Source organism: Hyperolius riggenbachi, chromosome 10 (genome assembly GCF_040937935.1).
Source record: "Hyperolius riggenbachi isolate aHypRig1 chromosome 10, aHypRig1.pri, whole genome shotgun sequence".
NCBI lineage: Eukaryota > Metazoa > Chordata > Amphibia > Anura > Hyperoliidae > Hyperolius > Hyperolius riggenbachi.
This window is the reverse complement of record NC_090655.1, coordinates 277,534,196-277,552,938: the sequence shown is the minus strand read 5'-3', so window position 1 is coordinate 277,552,938 and position 18,743 is coordinate 277,534,196. Positions and strand designations below refer to the sequence as shown.

At 46.7% G+C, this 18,743-nt stretch overlaps 1 protein-coding gene across 4 annotated transcripts in view; it reads left to right on the top strand.

Annotated features, from left to right (window-relative positions):
- The first annotated feature begins 15,509 nt into the window (after positions 1 to 15,509).
- LOC137535450 (zinc finger protein 585A-like) overlaps positions 15,510 to 18,743 on the top strand; it is a 67,040-nt gene continuing 63,806 nt past the window's right edge. For 3 of the 4 annotated variants that reach the window (XM_068257280.1, XM_068257278.1, XM_068257281.1), the window contains exon 1: positions 15,517 to 15,588. In XM_068257280.1, the coding sequence (XP_068113381.1) occupies positions 15,544 to 15,588 (45 nt within the window). In that variant the 5' untranslated portion in view covers positions 15,517 to 15,543. Of the gene's footprint in view, positions 15,589 to 18,743 lie in introns of all 4 variants that reach the window. The other variant, XM_068257279.1, reaches the window with a different exon arrangement.

Genomic DNA, 18,743 nt, shown 5'->3' with positions numbered 1-18,743 from the left:
GCCCATTGGTCTGTGGGTGGTAGCCTGACGAAAATGACAGTTCCATGCCCATTTGGTGACAAAATGCCCTCCAAAATCTCGAGACAAATTGGACTCCCCGATCTGACACTATGTTTTCTGGAATGCCGTGCAATCGGAAAACGTGGATGATGAACAAATCGGCCAACTCCTGGGCTGAGGGGAGTCCTTTCAAGGGCACAAAATGGGCCATTTTACTAAAGCAGTCGACTACCACCCAAATGACCGACATGCCCTCAGACCTGGGAAGCTCACCCACAAAATCCATGGACAAGTGGGTCCATGGTTCACTCGGGGTGGGTAAAGGCTGCAACGTTCCCACAGGTGCCAGCCGGGAGGGCTTACTTTTCGCACACACCCCACATTCCCTAACATACTCCTTGCAGTCTGTTGCCAGAGACGGCCACCAAGCACACCTGGCAACCAGATCCTGTGTTCTGGAGGCCCCAGGGTGTCCCGCGTTCTTGTGTGAGTGGAACATCTGCAATATCTGAAGACGGAATGGCAGTGGTATAAACATAACTCCCTCGGGCTTCCCCTCCGGGACGTCCTGCTGGAAAGGACTTAAAGTCACTATCCAGTCTTCCCAAGTCTCAGTTGTAGCTAGTACCAGTTTTTGTGGAACAATGGTCTCTGGGGTGGAGGGCTGTGCTGTATCCGGCTCAAAGCATCTGGACAGGGCATCTGCCTTAGTGTTTTTGCTACCCAGAGTGTACGTAATTATGAATCTGAACCTCGAGAAGAACAATGACCATCGAGCCTGACGGGGGCTTAATCTCTTGGCTCCCTCGATGTATTCTAAATGTTTGTGATCAGTGTAAACTGTAATCGTGTGTTCTGCTCCTTCCAACCTATGACGCCATTCTTCAAAGGCCAATTTGATGGCCAGGAGCTCCCTGTTGCCTATATCGTAGTTTCTCTCTGCTGGAGAGAACCTACGAGAAAAATAGGCACATGGGTGCAATCTACCCTGCAATCCTGACCGCTGGGACAGCACAGCCCCTACTCCGACCTCCGAGGCGTCTACCTCAACAATAAAGGGATAGGAGGTGTCAACGTGTCTTAAGATGGGTGCAGAGCAAAACAAGTCTTTCAAACTGGAGAATGCATGCAGAGCTTCTGGAGACCAATTCTGCCCCTTTTTTAGTGAGACTGGTGAGGGGTGCAATGACAGTAGAGTACCCCTTTATGAACCTTCTATAGTAATTGGCAAAGCCTAGAAATCTCTGCAGAGATTTTAACCCCACTGGTTGAGGCCATTCCAACACGGCCGAGACCTTGGCAGGATCCATAGACAGGCCTGAGGTGGAAATTATGTACCCTAAGAAGGTGACAGATGTTACCTCGAAGATGCACTTCTCCAATTTAGCGTAAAGCCTGTTCTGCCTTAGTTTGTCGAATACAAATCGGACGTGTGTCCTGCGCTCAGAGAGGTTGTTTGAGAAAATAAGTATATCATCAAGGTATACTAACACGAATTTGCCCAACACCTCCCTGAATACCTTATTAATTAGTTCTTGGAAGACGGCCGGGGCGTTACACAGCCCGAAGGGCATCACCAGGTACTCGTAATGCCCGTCGGGCGTGTTAAAGGCCGTCTTCCATTCATCGCCCTTTGTAATCCGCATCAGGTTGTATGCACCCCGTAAATCCAACTTTGAAAAGATCTTAGCGTCGGTAACCTGTGTAAACAAGTCATCTATCAGGGGCAAAGGGTAGCGATTCTTCACTGTGATTTTATTCAGGCCCCGGTAATCAATACATGGCCGCAGGCCTCCGTCTTTTTTTCTTAACAAAAAAGAACCCTGCGTCAGCGGGCGACCGGGAAGGGCAAATGAATCCCTTGGCTAAGTTTTCACGAATGTACTCCTGCATGGCCACTTTCTCTGGCCCAGATAAATTGTAGAGGTGACCCCTCGGGGGCATACAACCAGATCGGAGATCGATGGGGCAATCAAACGGGCGATGTGGAGGTAACTTATCAGCAGCCTTGAGACAGAACACATCAGAATATTCAGAATATTGTACTGGTACACCCTCCAAATGAATCCTGGCCGGGCCCAGTGTCACCCTCCCTAAACACTGCTGAAAACAATGATTTGACCAGCTAGTTAGCTGACCAGTAGCCCAATTGATCTGTGGGGAGTGAAGGTGCAACCATGGCATGCCAAGGATGACTGTGGAGGTGGTCATGTGTAATACAAAAAACTGCAGTCTCTCTGTATGCAACACCCCTATAGTGACTCCACCTCTGGTGTCTGAGACAGCAGATGATCACTTTGCAGGGGGGAGTCATCTACTGCCGTAACCTGAATGGGTGGTTTTACCGGGGTGAGCGGAATACCCAATTTCTTAGCAAAATTGAAATCCATAAAATTAGCTGCAGAGCCTGAATCAACAAAAGCTTCAGAAACCTCAGTTTTATCTTCCCATGTAACAGTACAAGGAAGAAGTAATCGTTTATCTTCTAGGGGTAAAAGTCGCGCGCCTAGGGTGTTACCCCCTACAACTCCTAGGCGGTAGCGTTTCCCAATTACGTACTCTATGACCCCCCTCAGCGCAGTAAAGGCACAGCTGCTCAGACATCCTACGTCTTCGCTCCACTTGAGAAAGTTTCGACCGACCAATTTGCATTGGTTCGGGTGGAGGCGAGACAGGAGGAGGTGGAGTCACTGGAGGCGCAGCGTAGGACACCATTCTTACACGGTTACTACCCTGTGTCTGCTTCTGGTAACGCAGTCTGCGGTCGACTCGAATGGCCGATGAAATGGCCTCATCGACCGTCTTTGGTTCAGGTAGACTTAACATGAGATCTGAGATCTCGTCTGACAACCCTGATAAGAAACAATCTAATAGGGCATAGGTGTCCCACCTGGCTGAAACTGACCACCTCCTAAATTCGGCTGCGTAATCCTCGACCGGACCCTTGCCTTGACGCAAAAGCTTGAGCTTCCGCTCAGAAGTCGCCGCAAGGTCTGGGTCGTCGTAAATTACTGCCATAGCTTTAAAAAATTCATCCACTGAAGTGAGGGCTAAGTCTCCGGTGGGCAAACTGTACGCCCACATCTGAGAATTGCCCGATAACAAAGTCTTAATGAATGTGACCCTTTGGGCCATATTTCCAGAAGATCGGGGTTTCAACTTAAAGTAAGATAACACTCTACTTCTAAAATTTCGGAAGTCTGATCTGTGAACAGAAAATTTCTCAGGTACAGGCAAACGCATGTCAGAGCTAGGAGGGGATCGCACCTCATCCACTGCTGTCTGGAGGGTTTGTAAAGAACCAGACAAGGCTTCAATCATAGTCTTGTGACTACCCAGCACTTGATTGATGTTGTCCACCGAAGTGGCAAGTGCGCCCAGACGGTCAGAGTGTGCGTCCATTTGTATTTTGGTCTGGCGTTCTGTAACAATCGGTGTAACACAGAGAGGGTCTGATTACCGGTGAACTGCAGTATCACCGAGAATACAGAATATACCCGATTATCGATGATCTGCAGTATCACCGATAATCAGATATATCTACTAACCTCTGGACACCTGAGATAACAAGTGAGTGTTAAGTGCAACAGCAATGCTTTGAGTACTGCACAGAAGTAAGTTCCTTCCGTTGGCCTAGACTCTCCCGGGGGAGGAGCTAGACTGAGAGTAGGAAGGACAGAGTGTGAGTGACACCAGAGAGAGGGTGTCACTAACAGATCTGGGAACTGCCTCTAACAGTAAGGTCAGTTCTCGAGGTCGGGCAAGCCAGGTCGTTAACACACAGACAGATAAGGTACAGATTCAGAAGGCAAATACAGAGTCCAGGAACGAGCAGAGATTGGCAACAGGATATCAGAAATAGCAAGGTACAGAATCAGAGTTCAGAGGGATAGTCAGGCAGGCAGAAGGTCATAACAAATAATACAGTTCAATATTCCTGACGCTAAGGTGTGAGTACCTTGATCGTCAACAACTTTGGAAACTATGCTAGAACACAGATACAGACAAGGTCTGAGTGCTACCACGTAGTGATCGCAACGCCAGACACCAGAGAAATGACCAGCACCCAGTATATATACTATAGCGCTCTCCAGCACCACCCCTAAGTGCTGGACCAATGGAAGGTGGTGAAAATGTCAGCTGATCAGCTTGATCAGCTGACTCTTCTCTGGCTGTCATATAAGCTCTGCCTCTCAGCGCTCCTTCCTTCTGAACCTGTGTGGACTAGCAGTCCCAACCACACCAGACATGTTTTGCAAAGTATCAGATAATTTGGGCGCGGGGGCCGCCGCAGCTCTCAACGCAAGCGGCGGACTCCCCGCGTCCAACCACCATGTCAGAGGTATCGCTATGCGTACAAACCGCCGCATCCAACGCGGACTCCACCGCTCTTTCTATGCGGCATGCGGCGGTTTCTTCGCATTGTGCTGCCATGTTGGACGCGGAAACAGCCGCCTCACCCAGAACACTTGCGGTGGCTTTTCCGCGTTTCTTCACACAGACACTTTCTTATACCAGCGTCTGGTTCTGAGGGAAACCAAATGGGGAGCCAACATCTGGTCGTTGAAGTCCACCCCTCCCATGTTAAGGTTATACTCGTGGACAGCAAGGAGTTTTTCAACAACCACGGTTGCTTGTTGAATTTGGACTGTCGTGTCTGCGTGAATGGTGGACAGAATTTAAAAGGTCCCCCTTGTCCTTCAATTTCACCGCGAGCAGGTTTTCGTTACACAAGGCAGCCTTCTCCCCCCCGAGCAAGTCGGGTACTAGTGAGACGTTGGGGGAAGCCCTGGTGACTAGGCCACACAGTGCCACAGCAGCGAATTCCGACTATGTGTAAATGCTGATAGAGGGCCACACCTGTGTAGAAATTGTCCATGTAAAGATGGTATTTCTTCTGGAACAAGGGTGACACCCAGTCCCAAACAATATTGCCACTGCTCCCCAGGTAGTCAGGGCATCCAACCGGCTCCAATTTTGAGTAATTTCCCTCATAGACTCTAAAACGATATGTATAGCCTGTGGCCCTGTCACAGAGCTTATACAGCTTGGCCCCATACCGGGCTCGCTTGCTTGGGATGTATTACTTAATGCCAAGGCGCCCGGTAAAATGTATCAGGGACTCGTCTATGCAGATGTGTAATGTTCAGGGGTGTAAGCATCTGCAAATTTGGATGACAGGTGGTCTATGAGGGGCTGAATTTTGTGGAGCTGGTCATAGTCAGGGTGGTCTCTTTGATGACAGGTTGTATTATCATAGAAGTGCAGGAAGCGCAGGATGTCCTCAAAACGTGCCCTGGACATGGCAGCAGAGTACATGGGCATGTGATGTATTGGGTGCGTAGACCAATAAGACCGCAATACATTTTTTTTAGTGAGACCCATGTTGAGGAGAAGGCCCAAAAAAATGTTTAATTCGGAAACTGTGACCTGTTTCCACCGAAATGGCTGGGCATGGAAGCTGCTCGGATGCGCGGTGATAAATTGTGTGACATTACGGTTGGTCTCTGCCACAACTAAGTCGTAGATATCCTCGGTGAAGATCAGATGAAAAGTGTCTAGGGCTGATCCTAGATGATCTATCTCCACCTGGACTCCAGACTGGGCAGTGAAAGGGGGCAGTACGAGTGAAGCGGAACCAGGCGGATGCAAATCGAGATTTGCCAGCACCTCTGGGAGGCTAGGGGTACTACGGGCCCCGTCTTTCTGGTGGCTGCAACCGTGGTCTTACTGCACGTGCCACCGAACCAGTTTCAACTGCCATGCTGGTACAGTACTGATCACTCACAGATACTATATACAGTGGGATGCGAAAGTTTGGCCAACCTTGTTGATCATCATGATTTTCCTGTATAAATCGTTGGTTGTTACGATAAAAAATGTCAGTTAAATAAATCAGATAGGAGACACACATAGTGATATTTGAGAAGTGAAATGAAGTTTATTGGATTTACAGAAAGTGTGCAATAATTGTTTAAATAAAATTAGGCAGGTGCATAAATTTGTGCACCACAAAAAAGAAATGAAATCAATATTTAGTAGATCCTCCTTTTGCAGAAATTACAGCCTCTAAACGCTTCCTGTAGCTTCCAATGAGAGTCTAGATTCTGGTTGAAGGTATTTTGGACCATTCCTCTTTTTACAAAACATCTCTAGTACATTCAGGTTTGATGGCTTCCAAGCATGGACAGCTCTCTTCAACTCGCACCACAGATTTTCAATCCTATTCAGGTCTGGGAACTGAGATGGCAATTCCAGAACGTTGTACTTGTTCCTCTGCATGAATTCCTTAGTGGATTTTGAGCAGTGTTTAGGGTCGTTGTCTTGTTGAAAGACCCAGCCCTGGTGCAGCTTCAGCAGTGTCACTGATTCTTGGACATTGGTCTCCAGAATCTGCTGATACTGAGTGGAAGCCATGCGCAGGGGCGGACTGGCCTGGGGGGATGGAGGGCCGGTGGGGCAGCATGCCTGCCACTGCCCGCTGGTAGTATTTACAATACCAGCGGATCTGCAGCGTCCCTGCTGTTGCGATGGCTACAGAGTGCAGAGAGCGTGTAGTGTAGGGGGCGGATGCTTCCAGTCGGCCGGGATCACATGGGGCCGGGCAGCCAATGAGGAAGCAGAGCCGCTCATACCATGTGATCGGAGGGCTCCGTAAGCTGGAGTCAATTGGCTTGTGTGCTGTCCTGCTCTCTCTCTCCCTGGCGCGATATTTAACACTGTGACCTGACAGGGAGAGAATGTGAAGAGCAGCTGCAGCAGCCTCGCAGAGAATTCCTGGCAGCACAGATGACAGTGCAGCTTGTGCTGCTGGAGTTAGGCTGGATTGCACAGGGAGACTGCTGTGAATACACAGCACGTCTGAATCCTGTGTGCAGGAGACAGGAGCTCGCTATAACTGCAAGGATGTGCAGTGAAGGCTGGTGATAAAGTTGTCATTCTTCTGCTTTTTTTTCTCCCCCTTTCATCTCCTGCTCTGTCTCTCCACCCCCCTCTGTTTTCATACCCCCCTCCTCCCCCTCCATCTCGTGTTCTCTTTCCCTCCCCCCTGTGTTTTCATATCCCCCCTTTACATCTCTACAGCACACTCTCCCTACCCCTCTTATCCTATACATAGTAATGTGACTCCTTGTCCTCAGAGGATCTCACACTCTAATCCTACCATAGTCATAGCCTAATGTCCTACCATATTATTATTATGTATTTATATAGCACTGACATCTCCTACAGCACATTACAGAGTACATAGTCATGTCACTGACTGTCCTCAGAGGAGCTCACACTCTAATCCTACCATAGTCATAGTCTAATGTCCTACCATATTATTATTATGTATTTATATAGCACTGACATCTTCTGCAGCACATTACAGAGTACATAGTCATGTCACTGACTGTCCTCAGAGGAGCTCACACTCTAATCCTATCATAGTCCTAGTCTAATGTCCTACCATATTATTATTATGTATTTATATAGCCCTGACAGCTTCTGCAGCACATTACAGAGTACATAGTCATGTCACTGACTGTCCTTAGAGGAGATCACACTCTAATCCTACCATAGTCATAGCCTAATGTCCTACCATATTATTATTATGTATTTATACAACAGTGACATCTTCTGTAGCACTTTACAGAGTACATAGTCATGTCACTGACTGTCCTCAGAGGATCTCACACTCTAATCCTACCATAGTCATAGCCTAATGTCCTACCATATTATTATTATGTATTTATACAACAGTGACATCTTCTGTAGCACTTTACAGAATACTTAGTCATGTCACTGGCTGTCCTCAGAGGAGCTCACACTCTAATCCTACCACAGTCATAGTCTAATGCCCTACCATATTATTATTATTATGTATTTATATAGCACTGATACCTTCTGCAGCACTTTACAGAGTACATAGTCATGTCACTGACTGTTCGCAGAAGAGCTCACAATCTAATCCGACCATAGCTATAGTCTAACGTCCTACCATATTATTATTATTATGTATTTATATAGCACTGACCACTTCTGTAGCACTTTACAGAATACTTAGTCATGTCACTGACTATCCGCAGAGGTGCTCACAATCTAATCCTACTACCATAGCCATAGTCTAATGTCCTACCATATTATTACGATGTATTTATATAAATAGCACTGACACCTTCTGCAGACTTTACAGAGTACATAGTCCTGTCACTGACTGACTTTAGTCAATTTAATCTTTGTAATATTGTAATCAGTAACCGTAACCTGATACTTAATTTCATCCGCTTTTCTATAATTCTGCTCTCAAATTCCTAGCATCACCCTAAGTTGCCCAAAAGCCTAGCCTTTAATCTTTTCTAACTGCCTTTATGTTTCTTTTACCTAACTTTAACTCCCTTTTTGTTTGTAAATGCCTAAAGGCCCATACACACGTCGGATTTCCGCGAACGACGGGTCGTTTGAACGTCCCGTCGTTCGCCCGCGAAATCGGGCGTGTGTACAGACTATCGTTCGTTTGATAAGAGTGAGTTTGTCAAACTCACTCTTATCAAACGAACGACAGTCTGTACACACGCCTGATTTAGCAGGAGAACAACGGGACGGTCAAACGACCCGTCCGTGGAAATCCGACGTGTGTATGGGCCTTTACCCATATCTATCAGTTTCCCTAACCTCCCCCCCCCCCTTCTGATGACTCTATCCTAACCCTGCTGTTGTCATGGGGTGGCTGGTGATAGTGGTACGAATCTGGCCCTACTGCCGGTAGGCACACAGGGATCCTTCACAGCAAGCCAGTCCTGAGCCCAGCATCACTGCCAGCTTGGCCTGCATCATTGCAGCATAACCACCAGCCAGGCTGCAGCATAACTGCCAGCCAGGCCAGCACAGCCGAGCACAGCGCCCAGGCCAGCTGAGGATAAGACAGAAGCCAGGTGAGAAAAGTCTACCTATTTTCAATACTGCGTATTTATCATATTTAAAGGGAACCTTAACCGGCGGGGAAAAATAAATTCACTTACCTGGGGGCTTTCCCAAGCCTCCTGCAGCCGTCCTGTGCCCGCGCCGGTCCTCCGAAAACGAAACTTAGCGGCGGAGGGAGACCGGAGGGCACCGAAGGACCGGCGCGGGCACAGGACGGCTGCAGGAGGCTTGGGAAAGCCCCCAGGTAAGTGAATTTATTTTTCCCCGCCGGTTAAGGTTCCCTTTAAGTTACATCATTGCTAGGTTCATGTACATTTGACCCCACCCATGACCACTCCCACTTTCTTGCTGCATAACCACGCCCATTTTTGGCGCGCTACGCGCGCCGCACGCTTCCTCTCTCTTGGTGCCCAGGATCTTCCAGGATCCTAGCAACGCCCCAGCAGTGAACCTGGGCACTCTGGCTGTCGCTCAGTTCAATGGGGGGGCATAAGGCCACCACCCCTTTTCAAGCAAAATATTTGATTTCACTGGAAAATTTATTTAAAATATGATTGAGCAGCAATGATGGAGCATCAGTTTCCAGCAGATTTGATCACAGTGATCGAATCTGCTGTGGAAAATCAATTAGTGTATGAGCAGTGCACTATATACATTTGGGCTCGAGAAAGATATGGATTGGGGCTGGGACTAACGTGAATGCGCCTCTAGGTTGTGTTTCCCCCCAGGCCAAAAGGTCCCAGTCCTCCCCTGGCCATGCGTCCCTCAACTTTGACAAGATGCCCAGTCCCTGCACTGGCCACACAACCCCACAGCATGATGGAACCACCATATTTTACTGTAGATAGCAGGTGTTTTTCTTGGAATGCTGTGTTGTTTTTCCTCCATGCATAACACCCCTTGTTATGCCCAAATAACTCCATTTTAGTTTTATCAGTCCACAGCACCTTATTCCAAAATGAAGCTGGCTTGTCCAAATGTGCTCTAGCATACCTCAAGCAGCTCTGTTTGTGCTGTGGGTGGAGAAAAGGCTTCCTCTGTATCACTCCCGCATACAGCATCTCCTTGCGTAAAAGTGCACCGAATGGTTGAACGATGCACAGTGACTCCATCTGCAGCAAGATGATGTTGTAGGTCTTTGGTGCTGGTCTGTGGGTTGACTCTGACTGTTCTCACCATTCGTCTATTCAAGATTTTTCTTGGTCTGCCACTTTGAGCCTTAACTTGAACTGAGCTTGTGGTCTTGAATTTCCTCAATATGTTCCTAACTGTGGAAACAGACAGCTGAATTTTCTGAGACAGCTTTCTGTATCCTTCCCCTAAACCATGATGGCGAACAATCTTTGTCTTCAGGTTATTTGAGAGTTGTTTTGAGACCCCGATGTTGCTACTCTTCAGAGAAAATTAAAAGAGGAGGGAAACTTACAATTGACCCCTTTAAATACTCTTTCTCATAATTTTATTCACCTGTGTATGTAGGTCAGGGGTCACTGAGCTTACCAAACCAATTTGGGTTCCATTAATTAGTTTTAAAGGTTGTGGAATCAATAAAGTGACAAATGTATTCACCTGCCTAATTTTATTTAAACAATTATTGCACACTTTCTGTAAATCCAATAAACTTCATTTCACTTCTCAAATATCACTGTGTTTGTCTCCTATATGATATATTTAACTGACATTTTTTTTATCGTAACAACCAATGATTTATACAGGAAAATCGTGACAATTAACAAGGTTGCCCAAACTTTCGCATCCCACTGTATGTGCCTAAAGAATGCATATGTCCAGCCTAAAAGAGTGCATGTTTGGGCATTGTAGGCTTTCAGATAATTAAATATCAGTGAGTGTTTGAATTTAGAATTCATATAGTTATTTTAGTTGAAAAAAAACATACGTCCATCAAGTACAACCAGAGAACAAAGATTCAGGCTTCTGCCGCCGCAACGCCACCAAACGCAACACCACAGTAAGCCGGGCAGACGCCCGTGTGAACCAGCCCTTACATTCCAGGCGATGCATGTAAGAACTGACATGACAATTGATATGAATAGTGTTGGGAGCAGCTCGGTTACCTCTGCAGCGGGTAGCGGTGCGGCCGCCGCTTCCGTGTCCGACGTCACCACGGCTGCGGCCGCGTCCTCACGGGCACCTCTCGCTCCTTCTGGCAGAACTGGTCTCTCCACATTGCACAGACGCAGGTCAGCACATGCGCGCGCAAGGCGGCAGGACCTTTATGCGCTGAGGAGGCGGCTCAGCTGACCTGTCGGTCAGTTGACTGGAGTTCACTGGGTCTTGCTGCTGATTGGCCAGGCAGCGCTGGGCGGGTGTTTCTGAATTGTCTGTCTGTATTTAAGCCCAGGGATGTCAGTAGCTCATTGTCTGTTGTTGCTGAAACTTCGCAGTGAAAGCTCTCAGACCTTAGTCAGATCCTTGTGTGCTTGAACCGGCAGGACCCCGGGGATTCGCACTTAGCTTTGGATTATTATTATTATTACTATTGTTATTGATTATTACTTTGTATGACCTTTTGCCGGAACCTCTGATTACTCTCTGCCTCTCGATTCTGTACCTCTGCCAATCTGATCTGTTGCCGACTGTGGTGATATATTGGGGTGCTGATAATGTTAAGGATAATAACAGAACGTATTTCTGTCCTTTTTCTATCTGCTTTATATTTTGTCAGAGGTGTAGGTATGTCAGCCAGTCTGGCTTGTGGAAGGTGTCACCTGGATAATGTGAGTCTGTATGTAGATTAAATTTGCATTCAGGGCAGAGATCAAGGGAACTGCCATTGTCTTCATTGAATAGACCAGTCACCTTCAATAGGCAAAGGAACCTGGACAGTAATTAGGAATTGTCTACCTAAACACTAGCAAGGAAACACTTACTTAGACAATTACCCGACCAGGTTTAAGCTTGACAGGTGGTCGGCTACCTCTTAGTCTGAATAGTGGGCTGGAAGTGGAATTGCTTTGAAATCTGTAAGTGTAAACAGGATACTTGTTGTTCTCAAGATACAATTTTTGCCTGTGGAAATTAGAGGAAGGGAATGTTGAAAGCTCTGACATTTGCATGTCACAGCTAGCCCAGATGTGACAAGTGGCTCGGCAGACTGTGATGTCACAAACGGGGAAATTGCGTTAGTTTTGGGGATTCAATGCTCCAGGCACCAAATGGGCCTATAACAACCTGCACATGTCCTTCACAACTCGTAGCTCTCTGGAGATAGCAAGGACACTAAGGGCTGCCTGACTACTGGTCGAAGCGGCGTTCTCCAGCCAATGACGTTCAAACAACGCGGCAACTTTTATTTTTCCCTTTTATTTCGGCAACCTGTCTTGTGTGTATCTTTGTAAACTCTTAATCTTGTAACTTTTATTTTGTAACTTTTTTACTTGTTTTTTGTAAATCTTTTGTATATATTATTTTCTGCACTGTTCCACATTTTTCCTGGAATAGTAAATTGTTATTTAATAAGCTTGACTTCTGCTGTACTAAACTAACACTCATAGCCTAGAAGAGACTGAAGTGTAACTAAGTTCATGCCTGATTGTATGATTTAGCAACACTACCGTATGAGATTGTAGTTGCATTGTGTGTACGGGGCACTTCTGCGCTCGACAGCCGAGTGGGAAGTCTAACAGTATCGTTCGGAACGACTGTTAGTGGTTTTGCTTCACTACAGTGTAAGATTGCAACTGTGTGTGTGTGCGTGGCGTTCTCGTATTCGGTCTGAGCGCAAAGCTGACCCAAATACGAAAACGCAGATTGCGTGTTGAGCACTCGACAGCTGAGGGGACGTGTCTAGCAACGGCTAGTGGTGGCAGTGGGAAGTGTTTGAGGGGTCCCAGCCTTGTTTGTAGCTTGAATAAGGCTGCTCCCCGCTTGATCTGGTCAAACCCGCAGTCGGGAACCGTATACGCAGGCGTGCCGCGGGCCGGTTACTGACACCGACTCCTGCCTGAACTCTCACTCTGATTTAGCCTCTCGATTCTGTACCTCTGCCAATCTGATCTGTTGCCGACTACTTCTTGTATACTCACTCCGATTTTGCCTGACGATTCTGTACCTCTGACTGACCGATCTGTTACCGACTTTGCCTGTACGACCACTCTCTGTGAGTGATAGCCTCTGTCACTCTGGGCTATCACTCGCCAGTGCTCCTGTTCATTACTGTGCACCCAAACACGTGTGATCACATTTTTTGAATAAAATACTGACCATTGTTCTGATAGAGCTCGTTCTGATCATCAGATATGTCACTGATCATTACAAATAGAACTAAAACACTCCATGTCTCAGAGAATTATAGAAACCGGCCAGGGGGGAGGGGACCAAAGGGACAGGAGGATCGCCCCAGTAAAAAAGAATAAAAAAGAAGAGTTTATAAGTGTGGAATTGAACACAACGCCCCACAAAGAAGAACAACTAGCTAACCCACCCCCACCCTACACCCTTTACCCAATTCATGGGCATTGTGGATGTCTGTGCCCTAACTAAACTTTACCAATCACACAAGGATAGTCAGTATACAACTTAGACAACTTACATTACAGACCAAAAGTTTGGACACACCTTCTCATTCCAAGAGTTTTCTTTATTTTCATGGACCATCATTTATTTTTCAACTAGACAATGACCCCAAACACACCTCCAGGCTGTGTAAGGGCTATTTGACTAGGAATGAGAGTGATGGGGTGCTGCGCCAGATGACCTGGCCTCCACAGAACCTAGAATATGACATATTTTCAGTTGTTTCACACTTTTTGGTTAAGTACTATACTTCCACATGTGTTAATTCATAGTTTGGATGCCTTCAGTGTGAATCTACAATGTTCATAGCCATGAAAATAAAGAAAACTCTTTGAATGAGAAGGTGTGTCCAAACTTTTGGTCTGTACTGTATAGTAAAGACTGCCTTCAGCCCAAAAAAAATTGGATAGCAAATGGGAATACATATACAGTATGTAGTATATGCACTGAATCAGAATGATCACTTACATCTGAATCAGAATTGACTTTATTCACTGAGTAAGACCAAGTCACACCTGGATTTGTGGTGGTACACCCAGCAATGGTAGTAGTGCAATTTACAGACTTTGAGGACATACAATTTTCATAACAGAAATGTTTATAACAGAAATAAAAAGAGAGTCTAGACAAAGCAGGAACATCAATAGAAGAACACCTGTGTGTCCCTATCGGAGATTATGGCTGCTAGGGGGTGTTGCTTGGGCTAGAGTTCAGCAGAAGGACGGCCTGGGGGAAGAAGGATTTACTGTGCCTGGAGGTTCTGGATCTGAAGTGATGGCCTGAGGGGAGGTGGTTGAAGTAGTGCCTACTGGGACTGGAGGGGTCATTCAAAATCCTTTTTGCCCTTGACTTCAGTCTGGAGACATGCAGGAGGTCCAGTGATGGCAGGGGTCACCCAATGATCCTTTCTGCAAAGTTGATGACTCTTTGAAGTTCAAGCCTATCGCTTGCGGTTGCACCCGACAATGGAGGAGCAGAGGATGGACTCAATGGTGGCAGTATAGAAGCTGATCAACAGATCCCTCGGCATTCCAAACTTGTCAGATCTGACATTAATGTCAGAAACACCTGATCTGCTGCATGCTTGTTTGGGGGTCTATGGCTAAAAGTATTAGAGGCAGAGGATCAGCAGGGCTGCCAGGCAACTGGTATTGCTTAAAAGGAAATAAATATGGCAGCCTCCATATCTCCCTCACTTCAGTTGTCCTTTTAGGCAGGAGGATTAGCCATACTATGCCAGGGAAAAAAACACATATATAGGTAGATAAATACTTGATCTACTTACATAACACATTTATTGTACTGTCCATGTTTTGATTTCAGTGAATTGTAAATAGTAAATGAAGAGAATTCTGTTCCTCTTGGGGGCCATGTCTTTTGCCCACAGTTTGAGGCTAAATCCTGATGTCATTCTTCCCTTAACTTTTTTATTCTTTTCTCCTCCGATCGCTGAGTCACCTCTGCCTTACTTGTAAACACAAGTGAGCAGAGGAACAGGTTTCAGCTGGTCAGCTAGGCAGGGAAATAAAGTGTAGAGGATGAATATATTATAGATAAAAAGAACCCCCACAATGCAACTGTTTGGCACTGACTATTAAAGAGCCAGTGCTTCTAAAATATGTGATAACTCCAAATAATAACAGCAGAAAAACTTTTGAAATATTTAAATGCAGGATTAGCATCTTTATCACTTAATACAATCAGACCAGTTGCTGTTGAAATTGGACTTTTATGGTGACAATCCCGCTTTAAGAAAAGATTCTATCAAGTGCGTTTCTGACAACTGACCACTAGATGGCAGCAGAAGATGATCTATAATTACATTTGTGCTAATGTTGTATTTTGCAGCCTTATGCTCACCACATAATTGTGATCTGAATAGTTCCCAGTGTACAGAGGTATAAAACTCCTATACATCAGCTCGCTGCCCACACTACATGACTCTACATAGTAGGGGCAGATAGTACTATGTATGGATACCACTTGCCAGACTCCAAAAAGGCGACCCCAGCCTAACATAGCATGTATGATGTAATGATGCCCCCGCCCACTGGCTGCCATTACCCAGAAGTCCCTGAGAGTGTATGTGCTGTACACAGAGCCATGGCAGATGCAGAGGTGCCCAATCATGAGATTCCATTGTTACAGGTGAGCCTGATTCATTTATCACCCGCACCCCAGCACCTTCTACTCCTGATGGGCATTATAGCACACCTGAAGTCAGTGGCGTAGCTACAAACCTCAGGGCCCTGATGCGGAATTTGGACCCACCATTAAATAGCCAGGTATAGGCGCCTACAGTATAGGTAGCCAGGAATAGGTGCCCCGGTATAGGCAGCCAGGGATAAATGCTCACAGTATAGATAGCAAGAAATAGTTGCCTCAGTATAAGGGCTCTTTTCCACTATGAAATGCGATCGCGATTGCGATCGCGATTCCGATCGCGATCGCAATCGCGTTTCAATTTCCACCATGCGATTGCGATTGCGATTGAGCTACTATACTCATTATAGTCCAGCTCAATCGCATACAAAACGCAGCAGGATGACGATTGCGCTTTGACTAAAATCGCATCGCAATCGGATCGCACTAATGGAAATTGCTGCTGCAGTTTCCATTAGTTTAATGTACCTTGCGATTTGCAGTCAGAAGCAAATCGCAAATCGCAGGCTAGTGGAAAAAGGCCCTAAGTAGCCAGGTAGGGATTAGAGTGCGAGTTCCTCTGAGGGACAGTTAGTGACAAGACCATATGCTCTGTACAATTCTGCGGAAGATGTTGGCACTATAGAAATACTAAATAATAATAATAGGTGCTCCCAGTACAGAGAGGCAGGAATAGGTGCCCCAGTATAGGTAGTCTGGAATGGGTGCCTCAGTATAGATAGCCAGGAATAGGTACCTCAGTGTAGATAGTCAGGGATAGATGCCTCAGTATAGATAGCCAGGGATGGGTGCCTCAGTATAGATAGCCAGGGATGGGTGCCTCAGTATAGATAGTCAGGGATGGGTGCCTCAGTATAGATAGCCAGGAATAGGTGCCTCAGTGTAGATAGTCAGGGATAGATGCCTCAGTATAGATAGCCAGGAATGGGTGCCTCAGTATAGATAGCCAGGGATAGGTGCTTCAGTATAGATAGCCAGGGATAGGTGCTTCAGTATAGATAGCCAGGGATGGGTGTCTCAGTATAGATAGCCAGGGATAGGTGCCTCAGTATAGATAGCCAGGGATAGATGCCTCAGCATAGATAGCCAGGGATAGGTGCCTCAGTATAGATAGCCGGGGATGGGTGCCTCAGTATAGATAGTCAGGAATAGGTGCCTCAGTATAGATAGCCTGGGATGGGTGCCTTAGTATAGATAGCCAGGGATAGGTGCCTCAGTATAGATAGCCAGGGATAGGTGCCTCAGTATAGATAGCCAGGGATAGGTGCCTCAGTATAGATAGCCAGGGATGGGTGTCTCAGTATAGATAGCCAGGGATGGGTGCCCCATTATAGATAGGCAGGAATGGGTGCCTCAGTATAGATAGCCAGGGATAGGTGCCTCAGTATAGATAGCCAGGAATAGGTACCTCAGTATAGGTAGCCAGGGATAGATGCCTCAGTATAGATAGCCAGGAGTAGGTGCCTCAGTATAGATAGCCAGGAATGGGTGCCTCAGTATAGATAGCCAGGGATGGGTGCCTCAGTATAGGTAGCCAGGAATAGGTGCCTCAGTATAGATAGCCAGGGATAGGTGCCTCAGTATAGATAGCCAGGAATAGGTGCCTCAGTATAGATAGCCAGGGATAGGTGTCTCAGTATAGATAGCCAGGGATAGGTGCCTCAGTATAGATAGCCAGGAATGGGTGCCTCAGTATAGATAGCCAGGGATAGGTGCCTCAGTATAGATAGCCAGGAATAGGTACCTCAGTATAGGTAGCCAGGGATAGATGCCTCAGTATAGATAGCCAGGGATGGGTGTCTCAGTATAGATAGCCAGGGATGGGTGCCCCATTATAGATAGGCAGGGATAGGTGCCTCAGTATAGATAGCCAGGGATAGGTGCCTCAGTATAGATAGCCAGGAATAGGTGCCTCAGTATAGATAGCCAGGGATAGGTGCCTCAGTATAGATAGTCAGGGATGGGTGCCCCATTATAGATAGGCAGGGATAGGTGCCTCAGTATAGATAGCCAGGGATAGGTGCCTCAGTATAGATAGCCAGGAGTAGGTGCCTCAGTATAGATAGCCAGGGATAGGTGCCTCAGTATAGGTAGTCTGGAATGGGTGCCCCAGTATAGATAGCCAGGAATAGGTGCCTCAGTATAGATAGTCAGGAATGGGTGCCTCAGTATAGATAGCCAGGAATGGGTGCCTCAGTATAGATAGCCAGGGATAGGGGCCTCAGTATAGATAGCCAGGGATAGGTGCCTCAGTATAGATAGCCAGGGATAGGTGCCTCAGTATAGATAGCCAGGAATAGGTGTCTCAGTATAGATAGCCAGGGATAGGTGCCTCAGTATAGATAGCCAGGAGTAGGTGCCTCAGTATAGATAGCCAGGGATAGGTGCCTCAGTATAGGTAGTCTGGAATGGGTGCCCCAGTATAGATAGCCAGGAATAGGTGCCTCAGTATAGATAGTCAGGAATGGGTGCCTCAGTATAGATAGCCAGGAATGGGTGCCTCAGTATAGATAGCCAGGGATAGGGGCCTCAGTATAGATAGCCAGGGATAGGTGCCTCAGTATAGATAGCCAGGGATAGGTGCCTCAGTATAGATAGCCAGGAATAGGTGTCTCAGTATAGATAGCCAGGGATAGGTGCCTCAGTATAGATAGCCAGGAGTAGGTGCCTCAGTATAGATAGCCAGGAATAGGTGCCTCAGTATAGATAGCCAGGAATAGGTGCCTCAGTATAGATAGCCAGGAATAGGTGCCTCAGTATAGATAGCCAGGGATAGGTACCTCAGTATAGATAGCCAGGAATAGGTACCTCAGTATAGATAGCCAGGAATAGGTGCCCCAGTATAGGTAGTCTGGAATGGGTGCCTCAGTATAGATAGCCAGGAATAGGTGCCTCAGTATAGATAGCCAGGGATAGGTGCCCCAGTATAGATAGCCAGGGATAGGTGCCTCAGTATAGATAGCCAGGAATAGGTGCCTCAGTATAGATAGCAAGGAATAGGTGCCTCAGTATAGATAGCCAGGGATAGGTACCTCAGTATAGATAGCCAGGAATAGGTACCTCAGTATAGATAGCCAGGAGTAGGTGCCCCAGTATAGGTAGTCTGGAATGGGTGCCTCAGTATAGATAGCCAGGAATAG